General features: G+C 35.0%; 1 protein-coding gene across 1 annotated transcript in view; it reads right to left on the minus strand.

The window, feature by feature from the left end:
• LOC310718489 (metal transporter CNNM4) overlaps positions 1-19,619 on the minus strand; it is a 32,248-nt gene that overhangs the window by 4,821 nt on the left and 7,808 nt on the right. Inside the window, exons 2-5 of the mRNA XM_083527345.1 lie at positions 13,495-13,638; positions 13,121-13,255; positions 12,225-12,394; positions 3,932-4,025 (exon numbers count right to left, since the gene is read on the minus strand). Coding sequence (XP_083383471.1) covers positions 3,932-4,025; positions 12,225-12,394; positions 13,121-13,255; positions 13,495-13,638 — 543 coding nt within the window. The remainder of the gene's footprint in view (positions 1-3,931; positions 4,026-12,224; positions 12,395-13,120; positions 13,256-13,494; positions 13,639-19,619) is intronic.

Here is a 19,619-nt window from a genome sequence, read left to right on the forward strand (position 1 = left end):
CAAACTGAAACAAAAAAATCCTATAAATTTTTTCTAAAGCTTTGGAAACTCTTGGAAATCTGACTTTCACCCCCTTTGTACGCTCATGTTGGTGAATCCATGGACATGTCACATCAGATTTTCATTTCCATGAAAGCCAAAGCGCACTGTACTAACAGGACATTTATACGGCAAACGGAGACGTCCTCTAATTTAGTACTGGAAGTTACTTTGACTCATGTCTATGGCAGTGAAAATATATTCTATATTACTACAATTATTATTTATGTAAAATCTGTAACCAAATCACAGAAAAGTTTAGAAAATAAATTTTTGATGAAAATGAAACCATTTCTAATGAATGTGAAGATATAAATGTAATCTCAGATGGGCCAAGGTGATCGTGGACACTGAGCTAATCACAGTGTGAAACTTACATTCCTATTTACAGCTGTGGTTTTTTGGCTCCTGGTCAGAAATGTCTTGCATACCAATGCATGCTCTTCCATGCTGTGTTGGCCAGTTCACCTACCTGAATGTTTTTGAGAAAGCGGAGGCACCCCGATATAAAAGCGAATATTGTTATGAAGAGAGCATGTGAGAAAAATTGGATCTGTGAGGCAGAAGACAGCAGCTTTCAGAAGTCAAATGGCAAGTAATACGTTTTGAATGTTTTGTATGAGTGTTTTAACTTAGTGGTTAAGGCAAAGCTTTAGATCTGAAGGGAATGAGTTAAAATCTCAGCACTAAGCCGCCACTCCTGAGCACCTCTGCAAGGCCCTTAACCCTGTAGCTTCTCAGTTGTATAAATGAGATCAATGCAAGTCGCTCTGAATGGTGGCAGATGTCTGACAAATGGCCTGCATATAAATATAAGTTGCACATTGTAATTCCCTACCTACAACCAAAAACATACAATTTTAACTGTTGATGCTGCGCTGAAATTTCTGTCCAAAACTGTTGCATGAACATTCACTACAAATATTCCCTACAGAAGAACAGAACCAGTTGCCTCTCAGGCCTGAAAATGTAAAAGTTTGGTTTGCACAAATCTAAAGAAGAAGAAGAAAACGAAGGGATGTTTTCATTGAGGCGTCCATGTTCAGGCCATGACACTATTACAACCTGCTATTTCAAATGTGTATAAGACCGTATACGAGTCAATTGCGCCTCCTACTGGCAGAATGCTGACAAACAAATGCTAAAGTCTTCATATTCTTATTAACTCTTCATGAATACAGAGTGATGAGTTAATAATGAATAGTGATAATGATTATAATGCTATTCGGTGCCACCCAGATGAGAAAGGTTCCCTTTGTTGAGTCTGGTTCCTCTCAAGGTTTCTTCTTCGTACCATCTCGGGGAGTTTTTCCTTGGCACTTTTGCCCTGGCTCGCTCATTAGGGATAAACTCATGGATCTAAAATTATAGGCACAAATGCTACACTGATGAAATTTAATTATGTTTAGTGAAATGTTGGTCCCACCGTTATTCCTTCAAGGTTTTGATATAAAAGTGTGAGTACACAGAAAATTCCAGCAGTTTTATATACCGCTGTGCAGCTAAATTTTCTTGAATCTGAATGGTCAAAAAAAAAGTTGAGTTTAAAGTGTTAACAATAAAAATTCTGTCTTTATATCTATCCCAAGTTTATAGTAACAACACTTGTATGACAAGTGAGCGACATGATCCAAGACTAATAATAAACTAATAAATAATAATAAATGTAAATTGACATTACAGATGTTTTCCTCTATGAAGTCGTTTATTTAAGCAATGCAAGAAGAGCCCTGTTTCGGTTGTTAGTTTTTTCCCCATAAATCTTGAGGGACTTCAGACAAGCTACGTTTCAAGTAACAGAAAAACAGAGGCTAGTGAGGGAAAGCTGCATAATAAACTAATCAGTGAATATGAAGTGTCAGATAAGAGTAATTGTGCAATGTGTTGGGTTGAATAACTGATTATTTTCCTATAGCAGCACATACATGTATTTTATTTATCAACCTTGGCATGTTTAGGAACATCATGAACAAGCAAACTTTTTTCAGCGAAATCTAATAATGCGTCTGTCAATGTCTGTGACTGTGTATATACAGTACAGACCAAAAGTTTGGACACACCTTCTCATTCAAAGAGTTTTCTTTATTTTCATGACTATGAAAATTGTAGAGTCACACTGAAGGCATCAAGGGCTATTTGACCAAGAAGGAGAGTGATGGGGTGCTGCGCCAGATGACCTGGCCTCCACAGTCACCAGACCTGAACCCAATCGAGATGGTTTAGGGGTGAGCTGGACCGCAGAGTGAAGGCAAAAGGGCCAACAAGTGCCAAGCATCTCTCGGGGAACTCCTTCAAGACTGTTGGAAGACCATTTCAGGTGACTACCTCTTGAAGCTCATCAAGAGAATGCCAAGAGTGTGCAAAGTAGTAATCAAAGCAAAAGGTGGCTACTTTGAAGAACCTAGAATATGACATTTTTCAGTTGTTTCACACTTTTTTGTTATGTATATAATTCCATATATAATTCCATGTGTTAATTCATAGTTTTGATGCCTTCAGTGTGAATCTACAATTTTCATAGTCATGAAAATAAAGAAAACTCTATGAATGAGAAGGTGTGTCCAAACTTTTGGTCTGTACTGTATATATATATATATATATATATATATATATATATATATATATATATATATATATATATATATATATATATATATATATATAAAATAGTTGCTTGAAAAATTTTAATTATTTGGTTTATGGTCATTTCTGTATGCTACTTTGAATTCATTTGAATTTATGGCTGGGGAAAAAACTATATTTATTAATAATGCGACATTTCAGATATCTTTTGATATTTCAATAAAAACTAGACAAACCCAAAATGCACCAATTGGACAGTTGATTACATGCAAACACTAAGAACTAATTCGATAAACATAATGCAGGTCAGACTACAGATCGGAGAACATATTGTATAGGTGCACATCACTAAACTTAATTAGCTTCTATTGTTAACACGGTTCATGCTGATCTAGGCTCATCACCATCATATTGTTTAGTAATCTCAAGGATTAGGAATTAAAAAAGGCCACACGGATGCAACGGCCATGACTAATAAGACTACGGTTAATAATCCCAGTGCGCTGTTAGAGAAACCACACGCTGGAGGTTACCTGGAAAACGGGAGAAGAGAGAACACCTCATGAGAGAGAGGTGGCGAGGACGTGAAACTTTCCCTGAGGGAGTAAGGAAAGGGAGGAGCTGTAAGACATGATGGCTGGGGCGTCCAGAGAAAAGTTTCCATGTGAAGATGGAAAACAGAATATCAGAAAAGCAAAGAAGACTATTACACAGAGACAAACAAAATCATTGGAGAAAAAAAGGCCCTGCATTTTCTTTTTATTGTAACCTGTAGTCCCTTCAAATACCAGCTGGGCCTTTGTTCAAGGCCCTTAACCCTCAACTGCTCAGGTGTAGGAATAAGATATCTGTAAGTTTCTCTGGATAATGGCATCTGCCAAATGCTGTAAATGTAACGATAACGTTACATTATTAATATACGTTACATATATTAAGATAACGTTACAAATGTAGAGATAACGTTCCCCTGGACCACTAGATGGCAGTCACACAGCATAGATGATTCAGATCCATAAGCTTCCCATGGTCTAATCATGATGGGTGGCCCCTTCGGGCAGATTAAACATGGATTAAGTATTAAAATGACTGTTTTAGGTTGAACTTGATAATATCTCCATGCATCGACATGATCAAATCTCATAATGTTCACTTATCTCCAGGGAATTGACTTTAATGGGAATTACTATTTACCATTGTGTGAGGCACATCGTCTGTAAGAAAACCAGAAAGACAACTTTAAGTGTGTGCGTGCGCGTTTGTGCTCGCGTGTGTGCACGTGTCTGTTTGTGTGTCTGTCTATATGTCTTACCTAATGTAGCATTAAGTGCCATGACACCATAGTAGGAGAAGGGCCCTGTCTCAAACTTCATATTCTCACTGCCAGCCTCTACCTCCACACGACCCTGTGGGCACGCACACACACACACACACACACACACACACACACACACACACACACACACACACACACACACACACACACACACGTGATATATAGCATATATAAACAATATACATCCAATATATTTATAAATCAAAAGTAATATTTTACATATTACATAATTATTACACACAATAACACACTTGTGCTACTTTCAAATTCCATTAGCTACTTTCTACTGGAATTACTGTATAAATACACATTCGTGTTTCCAATAACATTGAGGATCAGTCCTGATACTGTACATTTCATCTTATTATTATAATCACAATAAATCATGCAATTTGAAAGTTTGTCAGAGGAAAAACAAAAACGTGTAAATTTTTTAACTCAGCAAACCAAATACATCACTGTACAAATTGCACATAGTGACAATGAAAATCAATTTGCAATTCACGTTGAACAACATGCCTCTGGTCTTTTTCTTTTCTTTTCTTTTTTTGATCAAAAGAGAAAAAAAAAATGTTTTGACCTAAATATAATTAGGCCTGTGAAAGTGTGTCAAATCAAACACCTCTATAATTTCACGATCATTTTGACACTGATTCAAACTATGACAACTGAAATATTGACTATGTGAGTGTTACACATACTTATATGTACATGTATCTAAACGGCATATTGAAAAAAAATGTGCATTAATGCAATTCCTAACTTGCACAGCTGATAATATCATACCCTCCCTTATTTTCCTTAAACTGACGTGATAGAAACGACTAAATAGTCCTGATAGGTCATCGTTTCTGGATTATTAAATTGTTCGAAATGGTAATTCATATACAGAGAAAAATCTTTACTTCAAGCCTATTGCAAATTGATGTTACATTAAGTTGTTAAGATATTATGATATAGATGTTATTTTAATATCCAAATTCCCATACATTTCTTGCATTATGCAAAAGAATATATAAATACATTTAGGAATATAAAAATAAATTTCTATATCACTAAATATTAAAATAAAAAGGAGCTAAATTACATTTTACATTTACACTTTGGTAGAAACCTTTATCTGGAAGGACTTACATCTATCTCATTTAAATAACTGAGCAGGTAAGGGGCTAAGGGCCTTGCTCAAGGGCCCAACAGTGGTTAAAAACAAAGAAAAAAGTTTTAGGCCTGAAGTGCACTAGAGTGCAAATTTCTTGTAATTTTATGACCTTGCAAGTAAAAAACAGGGCAATTTGTTGGGCATGTAAAGGCAGCCTTAAATCGTGGCTAAAGATAGATAGATTTGTGGATGGAAGAGAAGATGGGTGGATGAACAAAAACAGATCCAGGCTTGTGGCTTAAAAAAAAAAAAAAAAAAAAAAAAAAAAAGTTGTATGTTTGTGTGTAATTTTGATTCAATGAGAAGAGAGATTTCTGAGGAATGTGAGAACTGCAGCATTACCATAGCACAATAAATCCTTACTGAGACAACACTATTTGCTCTCTCTCTCTTTTAAACACACACACACTCTTTCAGACCAGAGGCATTCGGTCCAATATAACGCTCCTCACGTGTAAATCATCCTGCTATTAAACTGAGCAGTTCAACAAGCAGATAGACCTCACCTAAGAAACACCCTTTTGCCAGAGCTCCACAGTCCTTTCATAGCACGTTCTCTGGCACGTGTCAGGTTTAACGAGTCATCTATTGAGTTGTCAGCTTTATGTCCGAGAATCATTTATTGGAAAGGAAATCAGGATCAAAGTTAGATAGACATTCTAAGAGATACCATAGTGAGCAACACTGATGAGTGCTGAACCCATGCGTGTGTTTTGTGAAAACTGTCCTCTTACTATTTCTTCTTAAACTGACCAATTCTATATAGACATAATGGTGAAAGATCATACCTGTCATTAATTAGTACACAGATTTGTTTCAAAAGGTATCACTGATTTTGGGATATTGAAAAATTAACTAGGTGGTAGTGCTCTGGATAGTCAGCTTGGGTTTCATACAAGACCTTTGGTTTCCTCTGACCTCACAAAAACAAGCTGGGAGATGGATTACTGGGGTGGTGAATTATTGTATGAATGTGTGTGCCCTTTGATCAACTGGCATCCCATTAAAAATGCATATTCCTGCCGCAAAGCAGGATTAATCACATTCAAACAATGTGAAAATGATTGAAGGTGGAAAACAAGCTGATTTATGAATTCTCTTTTCTACCTGACTATAGGTCCGGTATGTACTTTTAAAACATCCCATCCACATTTGTAATTTGTAATAATGACCTCCACTAGATTTTAGTGCGTGCTTATTGAAATTTGTGTTTATTCGGCCACAACGGTGTTGGTGTAGGTGACGTAAGAAGGCCTGTAGTTCAATAGGGTTGAGATCAGGTTTCTTTAGCAGGCTACTCAAGATCTTCCACTCTAAACCATGTGAGCCATATCTTCACAGATCTTGCTTTGTGCACAGGGTTTATCATGCTAGAACATCATGTTGGGTCTTTTAGTTCATGTGAAGGGAGCATTTTATGCCGTCACAATTATGACACACCTCTACTAAACTATATTAAACTATACTATACTAAACTATACTAAACTATATTATACTATACTATACTATACTATATTATACTATACTATACTAAACTATACTGTATTATATTATACTAAACTATACTATACTAAACTATATTATACTATACTAAACTATACTATACTATACTAAACTATACTATATTATACTATACTAAACTATACTATACTAAACTATATTATACTATACTATACTATACTATATTATACTATACTATACTAAACTATACTATATTATATTATACTAAACTATATTATACTATACTATACTATACTAAACTATACTATATTATATTATACTAAACTATACTATATTATACTATACTAAACTAAACTATATTATACTATACTATACTATACTATATTATACTAAACTATACTATATTATATTATACTAAACTATACTATATTATATTATACTAAACTATACTATACTAAACTATATTATACTATACTTTACTATATTATATTATACTATACTAAACTAAACTATACTATACTAAACTATATTATACTATACTTTACTATATTATATTATACTATACTAAACTAAACTATACTATACTAAACTATATTATACTATACTTTACTATATTTTATTATACTATACTAAACTAAACTATACTATACTAAACTATATTATAATATACTATACTATACTATATTATACTATACTATACTATATTATACTATACTGTACTATACTAAACTATACTATATTATATTATACTAAACTATACTATATTATACTATACTAAACTATACTATACTAAACTATATTATACTAAACTATATTATACTAAACTATACTATATTATATTATACTAAACTATACTATATTATATTATACTAAATTATACTATACTAAACTATATTATACTATACTTTACTATATTATATTATACTATACTAAACTAAACTATACTATACTAAACTATATTATAATATACTATACTATATTATACTATACTAAACTATATTATACTATACTATACTAAACTATACTATATTATATTATACTAAACTATACTATATTATATTATACTAAACTATACTATATTATATTATACTAAACTATATTATACTAAACTATATTATACTAAACTATACTATATTATATTATACTAAACTATACTATATTATATTATACTAAATTATACTATACTAAACTATATTATACTATACTTTACTATATTATATTATACTATACTAAACTAAACTATACTATACTAAACTATATTATAATATACTATACTATATTATACTATACTAAACTATATTATACTATACTATACTAAACTATACTATATTATATTATACTAAACTATACTATATTATATTATACTAAACTATACTATATTATATTATACTAAACTATACTATACTAAACTATATTATACTATACTTTACTATATTATATTATACTATACTAAACTAAACTATACTATACTAAACTATATTATAATATACTATACTATACTATATTATACTATACTATACTATATTATACTATACTAAACTATATTATACTATACTATATTATATTATACTAAACTATACTATATTATATTATACTAAACTATACTATACTAAACTATATTATACTATACTTTACTATATTATATTATACTATACTATACTAAACTATACTATATTATATTATACTAAACTATACTATATTATATTATACTAAACTATACTATATTATATTATACTAAACTATACTATATTATATTATACTATACTAAACTATAATATACTTTACTATACTAAACTATAATATACTTTACTATATTATACTATACTTTACTATATTATATTATACTATACTAAACTAAACTAAACTATACTATACTAAACTATATTATAATATACTATACTTTACTATATTATACTAAAATATACTATACTATTCATTCATTCATTTTCTCCCGCTTATCCGTAATTCGGGTCGCGGGGGCAGCAGTCTAAGCAGGCCCCCGCCTTCGACTGCTGCCCAATCCTCACAGCACCGTCCCTTACGGTCCCTCCTGCAGGTGGTGAGCCCACGGGAAGGCGGCCCCACGTCACTCCGACGTCACGGACCTTGATATTTCCCTCATAAGGGACACGTAAGGGTACTAAACTATATTATACTAAATTATATTATTATATTATACTATATTATATAATAATTATTAAAAATTATACAATACTATACTAAATGATACTAAACAAAATTATACTATACTATACTAATTATACTATACTATATTATACTATACAAAATTATACTATATTATACTATACAAAATTATACTATATTATACTATACCGTACTGAATTATACTATTATACTATACTATATTATACTAAATTATATTTTACTATACACAAGTATACTATATTATACTTCATTATACAGTATATTCTACTATAATTTTGTTCACTTAATGATCCCATTGATGTTAAAACATTTTTTAAATGTACTTTAAATAAGCATGCATATAAGCATATAAAATGTATAACAAATAAGACTTTGAAACCCCCCCCTCCACACACACACACGCCTCTCAAAGGTTGAAACACTAACTTTTTAAAGCTCTCAGAAAACGCTTGTGTTTAGACTTTGACATTCTAACAGCATGAATAATACAGTGTGTGTACATGTGTGGTTATGTGCCTACTAGAACCAGCAGTGTTCCTGAAAATAACTGCATGTGAAGTGGCCATTGTTCATGCAAACAGGAAGCAAAGCTGGAACTATTGACACCTGCAGACAATCCAAACTGTTGTGTTTTTGAGAATTGTTCTTAGCCTTTATCTGAGCACCATATTACTAGCATAAAAGTATTAATGAAGCAATTATCCTATTAGGGCAAGACCCAGAGTGTTCGTCAGTCTCTCACCATCTCTCTGAATGCCAGTAAAGGTCACTAGAGCAGCTTATTAAATCTCCTAAGCAGCACTGCTGTGAACTGCTGCTGCTAGGCTCCTCAGCCCTGCACTCCTCCTTCTCCCAACCATCTTTCATCTTTTAAACATAAAACCGTTCACTTAACCTCCAACCTGTTCATTTTGCCCCTTTTTTTGTGCCACCTTCTCAGTTCTCTTTTTCCGTCCAATATAACTTAAATATATACTCCTAAAAAAGGAACAGGAATATAAATCGCCCAGATATACGCTGTCCATTTTCTGGGCTTTATTTATGCCTGTTCTCTAGTTCAGAGTGTCAGAGGAAGAGGTTTGGAGGAAGTATTAAAGCATGCATTGCCAAAAATAGGCTCTGTTTGGATCACTTTTCTCCTGCTGCATTTCTGACAGTTTGTCACAAGTTTCAAAGGAAAGATGAGAGAGAGAGCTCAGGTTTGAGGACTTGAAGTGACTGGAGCGTGTCCTTCAGTCACACGGTGTCAAAAAAACAAAAGCATTAATCTTTCATAAAGGTCAAACTCCGTTGACTCTTGGTGAGAAAAACGGCAAGCAAGAAAGCTAATTGTGCTTCTTCGACTCCCTTGACAATACAGTCAATTAGAACATGCATACAAAACAGGAATTATACTCATTAAAATAATAACTACATACAGACTATAGAAAACAACTTATACGCATCACCCAACATGCCTGTTAAATCTCTCTGTAATAACACAAGCACTTACTTAATTATGGAAATCAAGAAGTCAAGAGAAGCATCCGTACTGTTACAGTGTAAATATGTCACAAGTTAATGTAAAGATCTTACCAAACCACCACCTCCACACACCTCCATTCATTTCTTAACTCTGGTTCAGATTTAAACTAATAATATAGTGGTGGGATTTCAGTGCTTCGTTGTGGGTGACCTAGGTTTGGAATGTTTACATGTAAACAACTTAAAGCACCCCCCCTCCTCCAGAGTCTAAATGGATCGCCCCATCTGTGAAGCCTGTAATTTTATGCCAAGAGCAGACCACTATGACCACGTATGGGGGATGGGTTTTGAGGGTTAATGAGTATTTATAATACTAACACAACAAAGCTATGGTTGTACGTGTGTGTGTGTGTGTGTGTGTGTGTGTGAGACAGAGATTGTACAAGACACACTTTGTACAACTTTTACACTACTTCGCCAACCTGCCACTTTTACAACATATATAAATTACAATAAATCTGTATATTGTAATGGATTTGACTTGATATTTTAATTTCACAAAATACTTATACGTGAGGAATCCACATTTAACTGGACTAGACCTCAATCCATTCCCCATGAAAATGTTGCATGTTCTAGATTTGCATACTGCAACTTGATTGGCTCTTATAATTTATGACTCAACAACAGCCCAATACTTCACGAATTCTAATGTTTTTAAAAATATTTTGTTGCATAAACATTTTACAGATTATTGGGCAGTGATTAATTGCTCTGTGTGCCACTCTATGCTCTGACGGCATAAATGGGATCACTTATGGAGCCATGCCTGTAGGAAATGTTAGTATTGCTCGATAGCAAAACCACAGCTGTTCTGTGCCTAGTGGGGCTCATTATATAGAGGAAATGCCCAACTGTCCTCTGCCCATGTAGTCTGGAACTCAGCAAGAGAGGACAAATGCTTCCTACAGATCACACAGACTCCAAAAGGCTGTACAATCCGACCCTCCCTGCTTATGCACATTAATCATTTTGCCTGCAGTTCATTAAAATGCTTTAAACTTTGAATAACCTGCACTGAAGGGATGACGCAATATACAACTCGGCTAGTAACAAATTCCACATGCAGTTCAACACAGAGCCAATTAAACCAAACAGAGACTGTACTACACATTCCTTTATCGTTCATATCTGTAACTGTGATGGAGAAAAAAGATCGTTATTGCAGCAAAGTAACAAAAGCTTTCGTGGTCCATCTGCCAGCTCCATCTGTTGATTAAGAATGATCCGAGTGTTTCGTTCTTGAATGTAACACCAACCCACCTGTCTGCTTACCAAATCCTGTTGCTTACACTTTTATCAGGTTTCAAAAGCTCCTCATTCCATCTGATCAGAGCTTCATATATACTACCATTCAAAGTATTTTGACCACGCTTATAAAGATGGTCCACCTAAATCAATGTGCTTCTAAAACACTTAAAGATAGGAGCCAATCAACTTGGGAGGTGGTAGCTTGGACTTGGATCTGAAGGTCCGTAGTTCAAATCCCATGCCACACCAGGTTGCCCTTCTGGGCTCCTGAGCTAGGCCTTTAACTCCATACCTGCTCAGTTGTATGAATGTGATAAAAAATAAAAAAAAAAATGGATAAGGGCGTCTACCAAACGCCATTAAAGTGAATGTAAAATTGGCAGGCAGCTTTTCAAAATCAAACAAATCTGAATTCGAATACACTTAGTGGCCTATAACAAAATACCAGAGTGGAAATATTAACTTTTTAACTGCCACAGAAGTTCAGGCAAGTCATTGTTCTGATGAATAGATGTTGGTGGTTCAGACGATCAATACAATAAAACCTGGTTCTCTGGGTTCTGCCACAGAAACCAAGAAATATTACAAGAAAAAATCCTAATCTCACCATTAATACAATCTCTGCTGAAAAGCTTAGACCTGTTTATAGATATTGCTCACTAAGTGCCCACTAAGGATTGAGTACTTATTTAATAAGTGTCAAAATACCTGTAATATGAGGATGAAGTAGTCGACGGCTTTGCTGCGCTGGTAGATGTAATGATGAGGTGATCGTTTGTCATTCTCATTGAATTTGATCTCCTGTATAACATCGGGGTGCCTTAAGATCCTTAGCAGGACCTTCTCAGAGATCTGAGATTGGTAGAATAAATTCACTTCTGCAAAAAACATGGTTGAAGAGACAAAGGCAAAGAATGTTGGGGTTAAATTAAATAAAGCTTAGCTGACATCTATTATAAGAGAACCCGATTCAAGTGTAGATTTTAAGTCACAACCTTCCAGGAACTAGAACAAGATCTGAAACGCTTTCCCATAGAGAAACATACATGTCGAGCATAAAGTCATGGGCATTCCTATCTTTTTTTTTTTTTTTTTTTTTTTACCTGCTCCCTCACTTAATCATGAGGGTGACCTCACACTTCTAACCCCCCTGACCACAGAAACGATCTCTTACCCACGCTGCCTCCCACCTGCCTGCGCTCGTCCACTTTTCTCAGCACCATGACTCCATCTAATAGGGGGATCGTTACCACCAGCAACCCACTAACCATCTGAAACTCAGCAGGATGTCGCTGCAGGGGAGGATCTCATAAGGTATGACCACAAATACCACGACACTGCTGAGTTCAAGAGACTCCTGGAAACTATGTTATGAGCTGCTGAGGTTGTAATAAGTTCAAGGTGTTCATTTGTGCTGTATTTGTATTTGTTTTGTCGCTTTAGCCTTCGTAAGAGTGACATTGCAGAAAGATTATCTGTAACAATTGGTTTACAGTTGTAGTATAACAGTTATACTGTTTCCTGTTATACTACAACTGTAAACCAATTGTTACCATTTTTGTGCATTTGTTTGCCTACAATTATTAAATGGATGTTAGAGTTACCTGTGGCAAGGAATCGGTGGGCAGCCAATAGTAGCTGAGGAGAAATTTTGACTTTGGATTCGCTTTCGTGCTTGAAGGCGGAGAAATCACGCTTGTTTTTATTGGGCGCCACCTTTTTCCTGGTCCGATTGTCAACTAGAATGATGTACAAAGAAACACTTGTGTAAACGATTACCACAAATTCTCTCATAGACAGCGGGTAAACAGTGGTAAAATTAATTGTAATGCAAACGAGCCATTGTATGTTCATTGTGACTAAGAAAAAAGGTATAAAAATATGTGCATCAAATGTGGTGCAATTGACCGTACAAGTAGGATGAACTTCACTTTTCTCTCATTCCTTTTTTTAACATTCTTCTTATACAGTTACTTACTGTAAAGGTCAGACTCGTCCACGATCTCGGATTTGATGATCTCTTCAATGACGTCTTCCAAAGTCACCAATCCCAGCACCTCATAAAATGGATCTCCCTCACCTTCATTATTCACCTTCTGGACGATGGCCAGGTGGGATTTACCTGGAGGAAATAAAAATATTACACAAATAAGGCAAATTAAATAAAGGTTTTAGAATACTCAGATCAAGGTTGAAAGTCCTATTTCTATATGTTGTTAAACTTAAAGGAGGGGTTTGCAATGTATAGAGCCATCTACTGTCTTTTTGGTGAATTACAATCAAAAAGAATGTGGGATATATGTATTTATGCCTGCGGTGCGTTGCCTTTTTTTTTTTTTACATTAAAACCCCCAAGCTTAACAGCTCTGCCTCACCCGGAGGCACATTATAGGCCAGAAAGTGCAAAACTGAGACCTTAAACAAACATACTTGTCAGTTTTATTGCATAGAAATAGTGCAGGTCACAGTCTTTTGCTATGGTGTCTTAAAAAAAAAGGACCAACGATAAAGTTAATAGAAATTTCTTCTTTTTTTAACAGATGTTAAAAAACACCCCACAAAGGGTGTTTATTTTATGTTACCTATTTTTTTAAAAAGCGTGCTACATAAAGTTCAATAAGACAATCATTTTATAAAAGTATGAATGGTTAATAGTAAAATTATATAGTTTGGGGTTTGACCTAACGTGAGAAGATGGCAAATATGAAAAAAATTTATAGTAAAGAAAATAAATCGAGAATCTAAAATCAGCATATTGTGTGATAATATATTTGTAAGAAAAGATCATACTTCCTGGTAGAATTATTTCTAGTCCTACCCATATATCCTTTTTTAAATGTCTTCATACTGACTAGAAGAGGAACCGAATTCAGAACATGCACGTAAACACAGTATTGCTGACGTGGCAGTGGGAAAAACAAAATAACAAAATGCATTCGCTACAGTATCGAGACAAAAGCAATCAGTCATTAGCTAATGCTTTAATATCAAATCAATAAAATTTTTAATAAATTCGAGCACTTTTCATCTTTTACTCGGCCATTTTATTAAATAAATAAATTTGTACAATTATTTTCTAACCATTATATAGTTATTAAAAAATGATGATGTAAAGTAACACAGAACATAAAGTAGCCAATAACCCACAATGTTCATACTTCCATCTGCATAAATGTAATATTCTGCAAGTTTCACAATTGAAAAACATGACTACACAAGTGTAAAGAGTAATGTATTATGTTGTCGCTGCAGTAGGCCACAATAACAGTTACTGAAGCAATGTGTGGTCTGCTACAAACAATTACAAACAAGAATCTCAAATTTCATGAAATCATGTTAATAAATTCATTAATCAGGCTCCTTTAATCGCTTTAATAAACCTGACAGAGCAGCCCACAGAAACACTAAATCAAACTGAATATGCATGGATTCAGCTTAGTGGGAAATTTGGTGTAACACAAAGACACACACAGAGTCCAAATACACCAATGAAGAGGAAGGGAGCTTATACTGGATCAGGCTTCAGCCACATCTGTGTTGACTGAGCTCACAAAAAAACCCCAGATTCTTCACCTCAATAGGTAAAAACCAGCTGAGGCTTGTTTGTGTAGTTCAGTCTTAAACATATGTACAGTATGATACAATGATAAGAATCTGTATCTGCACGCGTCTAAAGAGCTTGGTGTTCATGTCCAAAAAAAAAGAAATAAAAATTTTGATCCATCTGACCTCAGAACAGTTTTCCACTTTGCCTCAGTACATTTTAAATGAGCTTTGGCCCAGAGAGGAAGGAGGTGTTTCTGGATCATGTTCACACATGCCTTCTTCTTTGCATATAGAGATTTAACCTGCATTTGTAGATGACATGGCAAACTCTATTTATAGACAATGATTTTTGGAGGTGTTACTAAGTCCACCCAGTGATCTCCATTGCGGAATCATAACTGTTTTAAATGCAGTGCTGTCGGACACCAACATTGTTTCTTGCCCTTGTGCACAGACTTTACTGTACTGTAAATGATAAGCTATTTAACAGCTCTGCCCATGTTTACTTCTTAGAGACTCTGGCTCACTATTTATACCAAATCATCTTACTGACCTGGTGTCAATTAACCTCATGAGTTGCAACATGTTTTTCCAGCTGTTTCATTTTTAGTAATATTTACTTTTTCAAAACCATTGTTGCCTCTGTCCCACCTTTTTAAAACGTGTTGCGGCTATCAAAATTACCTTCTTCTTTCCTTAAAAAAATGCATTTCCTCAGTTTAAACATTTGATTTTTTTTTTGTTCTACTGTAAGATATGGGTTTATAAGATTTAGAATTCACTGCATTCTGTTTTTATTTACACACTAACTTTTTTCGGAATTAGGGATGCAGGACAGGACAAATGATGGGCTTTCGACAAATGGGCTCATAAAAGACAATCGAAAGAACCAACAGGGCTACCAATCATAAACAGTGGATTTAAATGAACAGGAATATGAAAAATCACATTTCCTAAGACAATTTCTGAGATGAACACTCACAACTCATATATACCCGATTTTCCGGATTATAAGGCGCTACTTTTTCCCCACGCTTTGAACCCCGCGGCTTAAACAACGAAGCGGCTAATTTATGGGTTTTTCCCGGTTTCACAAGCTCCAAGCCAAGGCTACTGTTTAGATACAAGCCGTTGTAGCGCGTTGAGTTTGGGACATGGGAGAGCTCGCTAACTCCAGTTGCAACAGAAATCATATAAGCACAGACAGGTTTCCAAAACAGCGTTACGGGTTAGTCAAAGAAACTTAGAAATGAGCATCAGAAAATAAAAAGGACATACTCCTCAGTCTTGCACACATGCAGTAATACCAGAAAAATGCTGCTCTGCTCTTAAAAGAGCCACAACATATTTCACCCGTTACACCGTGTAACAGGCACGATCTTTCGTTAAAGCCTGTGTAAAGTTCATTAGTTTCAGTGTAGACACCTGCAGCTTATAAACAGGTGCGGGTTATTTACGTATATTTAAAATAAAAATCTTTGTAAAATTTTGTGGGTCCGGCTTATATTTGGGTGCGCTTAATAGTCCAGAAATTACAGTAATAGTAAAATACAAGGAAAAGCTTTGTAACTTTATGGAAAAATAGATTTTAATAGAATATCAGATAACATTGTCTGTATAAAGGAGTTCATTAAAAAGTGAGAGAAACTCAAAGCCAACCACCACCAAGAAATCCTTCACAATTAATTTAGACAATTAATCTATTTTGAATAATAATAAAAAAATCTGCGCAATTTCGACGCTTCATTAATGCAATTCAAAGTCTGCTTCAACAAATGTTTACCTCTTAAATGACCAAAAAAAGAGTTTAAAGACTGGTAATGTAAAATCTTCGATTCCATAAACAAGACATTTAGCCTAACTGACCCCTAAAAGGATGAGTTGCTTTATCATGTGAAGTAAACAAAAATGGTGGAGGGTAGCAAAAGTGTGCTTGGTGCAACAAGCGAATGAAAATTTAACAAACAAAAGTAGAGACGACCCTAAAGTCTGACCAAACAGGGAAACGACTGGAAAGACAGACTTCGAAAGCAGGTGATCTGCAAAATGTACAGAAAAACAGTGCAAACATCTCTTCTTATAATTCACTTGTATGCCAGAAATGCTATACATACAGGACAGGAAGAACAATATAACATTTGACCTTGCTATGACCTTGACCCTGTCTGGCTTGACTTCAACAATAATTTGATATAAATACTACATTTTTACCATTTCTTTTGACACATCACTGTAACAGTAGTCTGAACACAGAATGCCTCCATCAATAAAGTAAAAGAATCCCCTTCAAAGCCACCTTCATTTCAATCCAAACACTACAGGTACAGCTTGGATCCCTAAACAGATCCAGCCGGTGTCTTTGCATAATCCTGCACTAAATGTTTAGCGAATGGAACAGCACTGGTTCACCATGTTAATCCATACAAGAACTGAAACAAGGTAATTCAGAGAAAAGAATCTGTCAAGATCCTTCACTCTGCAACCATTAGCTCACAAAGGAACGAGCTCGCACGTTAATGTTTACTGTCATGGTCTGACATTTTGACTATTCTAGGTTTCTTTGGCACTTTAAACTTTATAAACCAGAGAAACTTTGGACTGAGTTCTTGCAGTTTTATTGGAGGATGTGCGTTTGGTTTATATTTATGTGACCGTGTCTGGAACAACAGGCATGTTTCAATCACAGGAACCTGTTCAGGCACCCAGAAACTTTAGAGGTGTTTTAGTTCCTGTTGCAAAGTAGGTACTTTTGTCAAGGAATTCTGGAAATTGCTGTATTGAACACAGAATAAGTTGCAAACCCTACCAGTTATATATATATATTATCAGCGTATTTTACAATCAAGTTTTAAGGCGTCCATAGATGCGAGTCAAAGACCATAACTTTACCTCTTTCAGGGGGACAGAGCTTATTCTTCCCATTGCGTCTAAGAATTGTTTGATTTAATTTTATTCTATGTAACCTTAAAAAAAAACAGTATTCTGAGGGCTTGCCATCGATCCAGTTTCAGCACCATTAAGATCAGCAAATTCAAATTTTTATTATTGTGCATGCAAATCTTTTCCAAATTCTTCCTGGTGGGACGTCACTGAGCCTCCGTGCTTTCTCACGATGATTAAGTGAACACATCATGAGTATTGTCATTATTGGACAATGAGATAACAATAAGCATGCATTTGCTTTGTATACAATCAAAGTCTATTAGAATATGCAAAGCAGAGATTATAAAAATGCTGCTGGTTGGAGAGCTTCAACATGCTTTTAACATTTAACTTGATTTCACAGCTCAGGTTAATTAACGTTTAAACCCATGCAGGTGTGAAAATGGTGAAATCAAAGCTGTGAGAGCAACAGTACAACCTGAATTAAAGAACAGCTTACGGCGTTCAACCATTTAGTTTTTTTCAGGCACGCAAAAACACGACTGTTTAATACAAATTGTCTGAGTTCTATGCACGTAAACAGCTCCACCAGCAAAAAAATAACACAAACCCCATCAGCGGCTGATGACAGACTGCAAAACACCAGGCAAGGTGTAGGGCTGGGAGTGTTTTCAATTTGTGACAACATAAGATTGCTTTAAGTTTTGAATGACTAAAAAGTTCCTAAATAGCGCCTGTGGTGATGAGGGTTGTCATTGGAGCAATGCGGCTAGTTACAAAAGATAAAATAACGCCATGAGCGCATTGCTGTGGGCTCAAGCTGACTTTCAGCCACCGTGCGACTCATTCAAAAGCCATTACTTCATCTACACACACACACTCGCTCTTTTGTAAATCGGATGAGTCAGCCGTTCAAGCGCGACTGATGTGAGGACATGGGTACGCTCACGTGCACACACACAGGTTTCAAGCAAATACTCAGAGAACTCTCTAGGGCAAAGATGGCTTGCCTTTTAAACATCCTTCCCTACAGCGAAGCAGGAAAGCTTCCCTTTTACTGAAGAATGCACACACCTTTACACCTCTACTAAAGAACAGCCACAATATTAAAACTGCTTAAAACAAGCAAACCAGATTTGCATGTTTCTGCCCCGCTAAAGAGCATGCACAATCGACCTCTATGGCAGCATGCACACTTCTCACACTGGAATGTGAAGCGCTAACGGCCCGAAAGAGGAAAGAGTTTGTTCTCCAAGGCAGAAAATGCTGATGCTGGTATTTGGAAATAAGCATGTGCTGGTACATGTGCGCATAGTCTTGAGTCTTGAGTGGGGAAGTGGAACAGGAGAAGTATTCAAGCTACATTTAAAGTGTGCATGTTCTTGTTCAGCATTCACCAGGAAAAGCATACATGCTCTTTTACAGGAAAATAGATACATGCTGTAAAATGGAAAAGTGTTCATGACCGAGTTTGCATACTGTTGTGGAAAAGTGAGCATGCTTTTAGACAGGGGAGGTGAATATAAAGCTCATGTGCACTTCCCTTGCCCCTGTGCAAACTAAACTACATCACATACTAAAATCTAATCACACATGCATACAAAAAGATCAATTGCGAGCTCAAACCATCATTTTTAGTCTTTTAATATTTTCTGAGGCAGACGTGAATTGGAG

The sequence above is a fragment of the Silurus aristotelis genome (genome assembly GCF_946808225.1).
Source record: "Silurus aristotelis genome assembly, chromosome: 23".
In the NCBI taxonomy this organism is placed as follows: Eukaryota; Metazoa; Chordata; class Actinopteri; order Siluriformes; family Siluridae; genus Silurus; species Silurus aristotelis.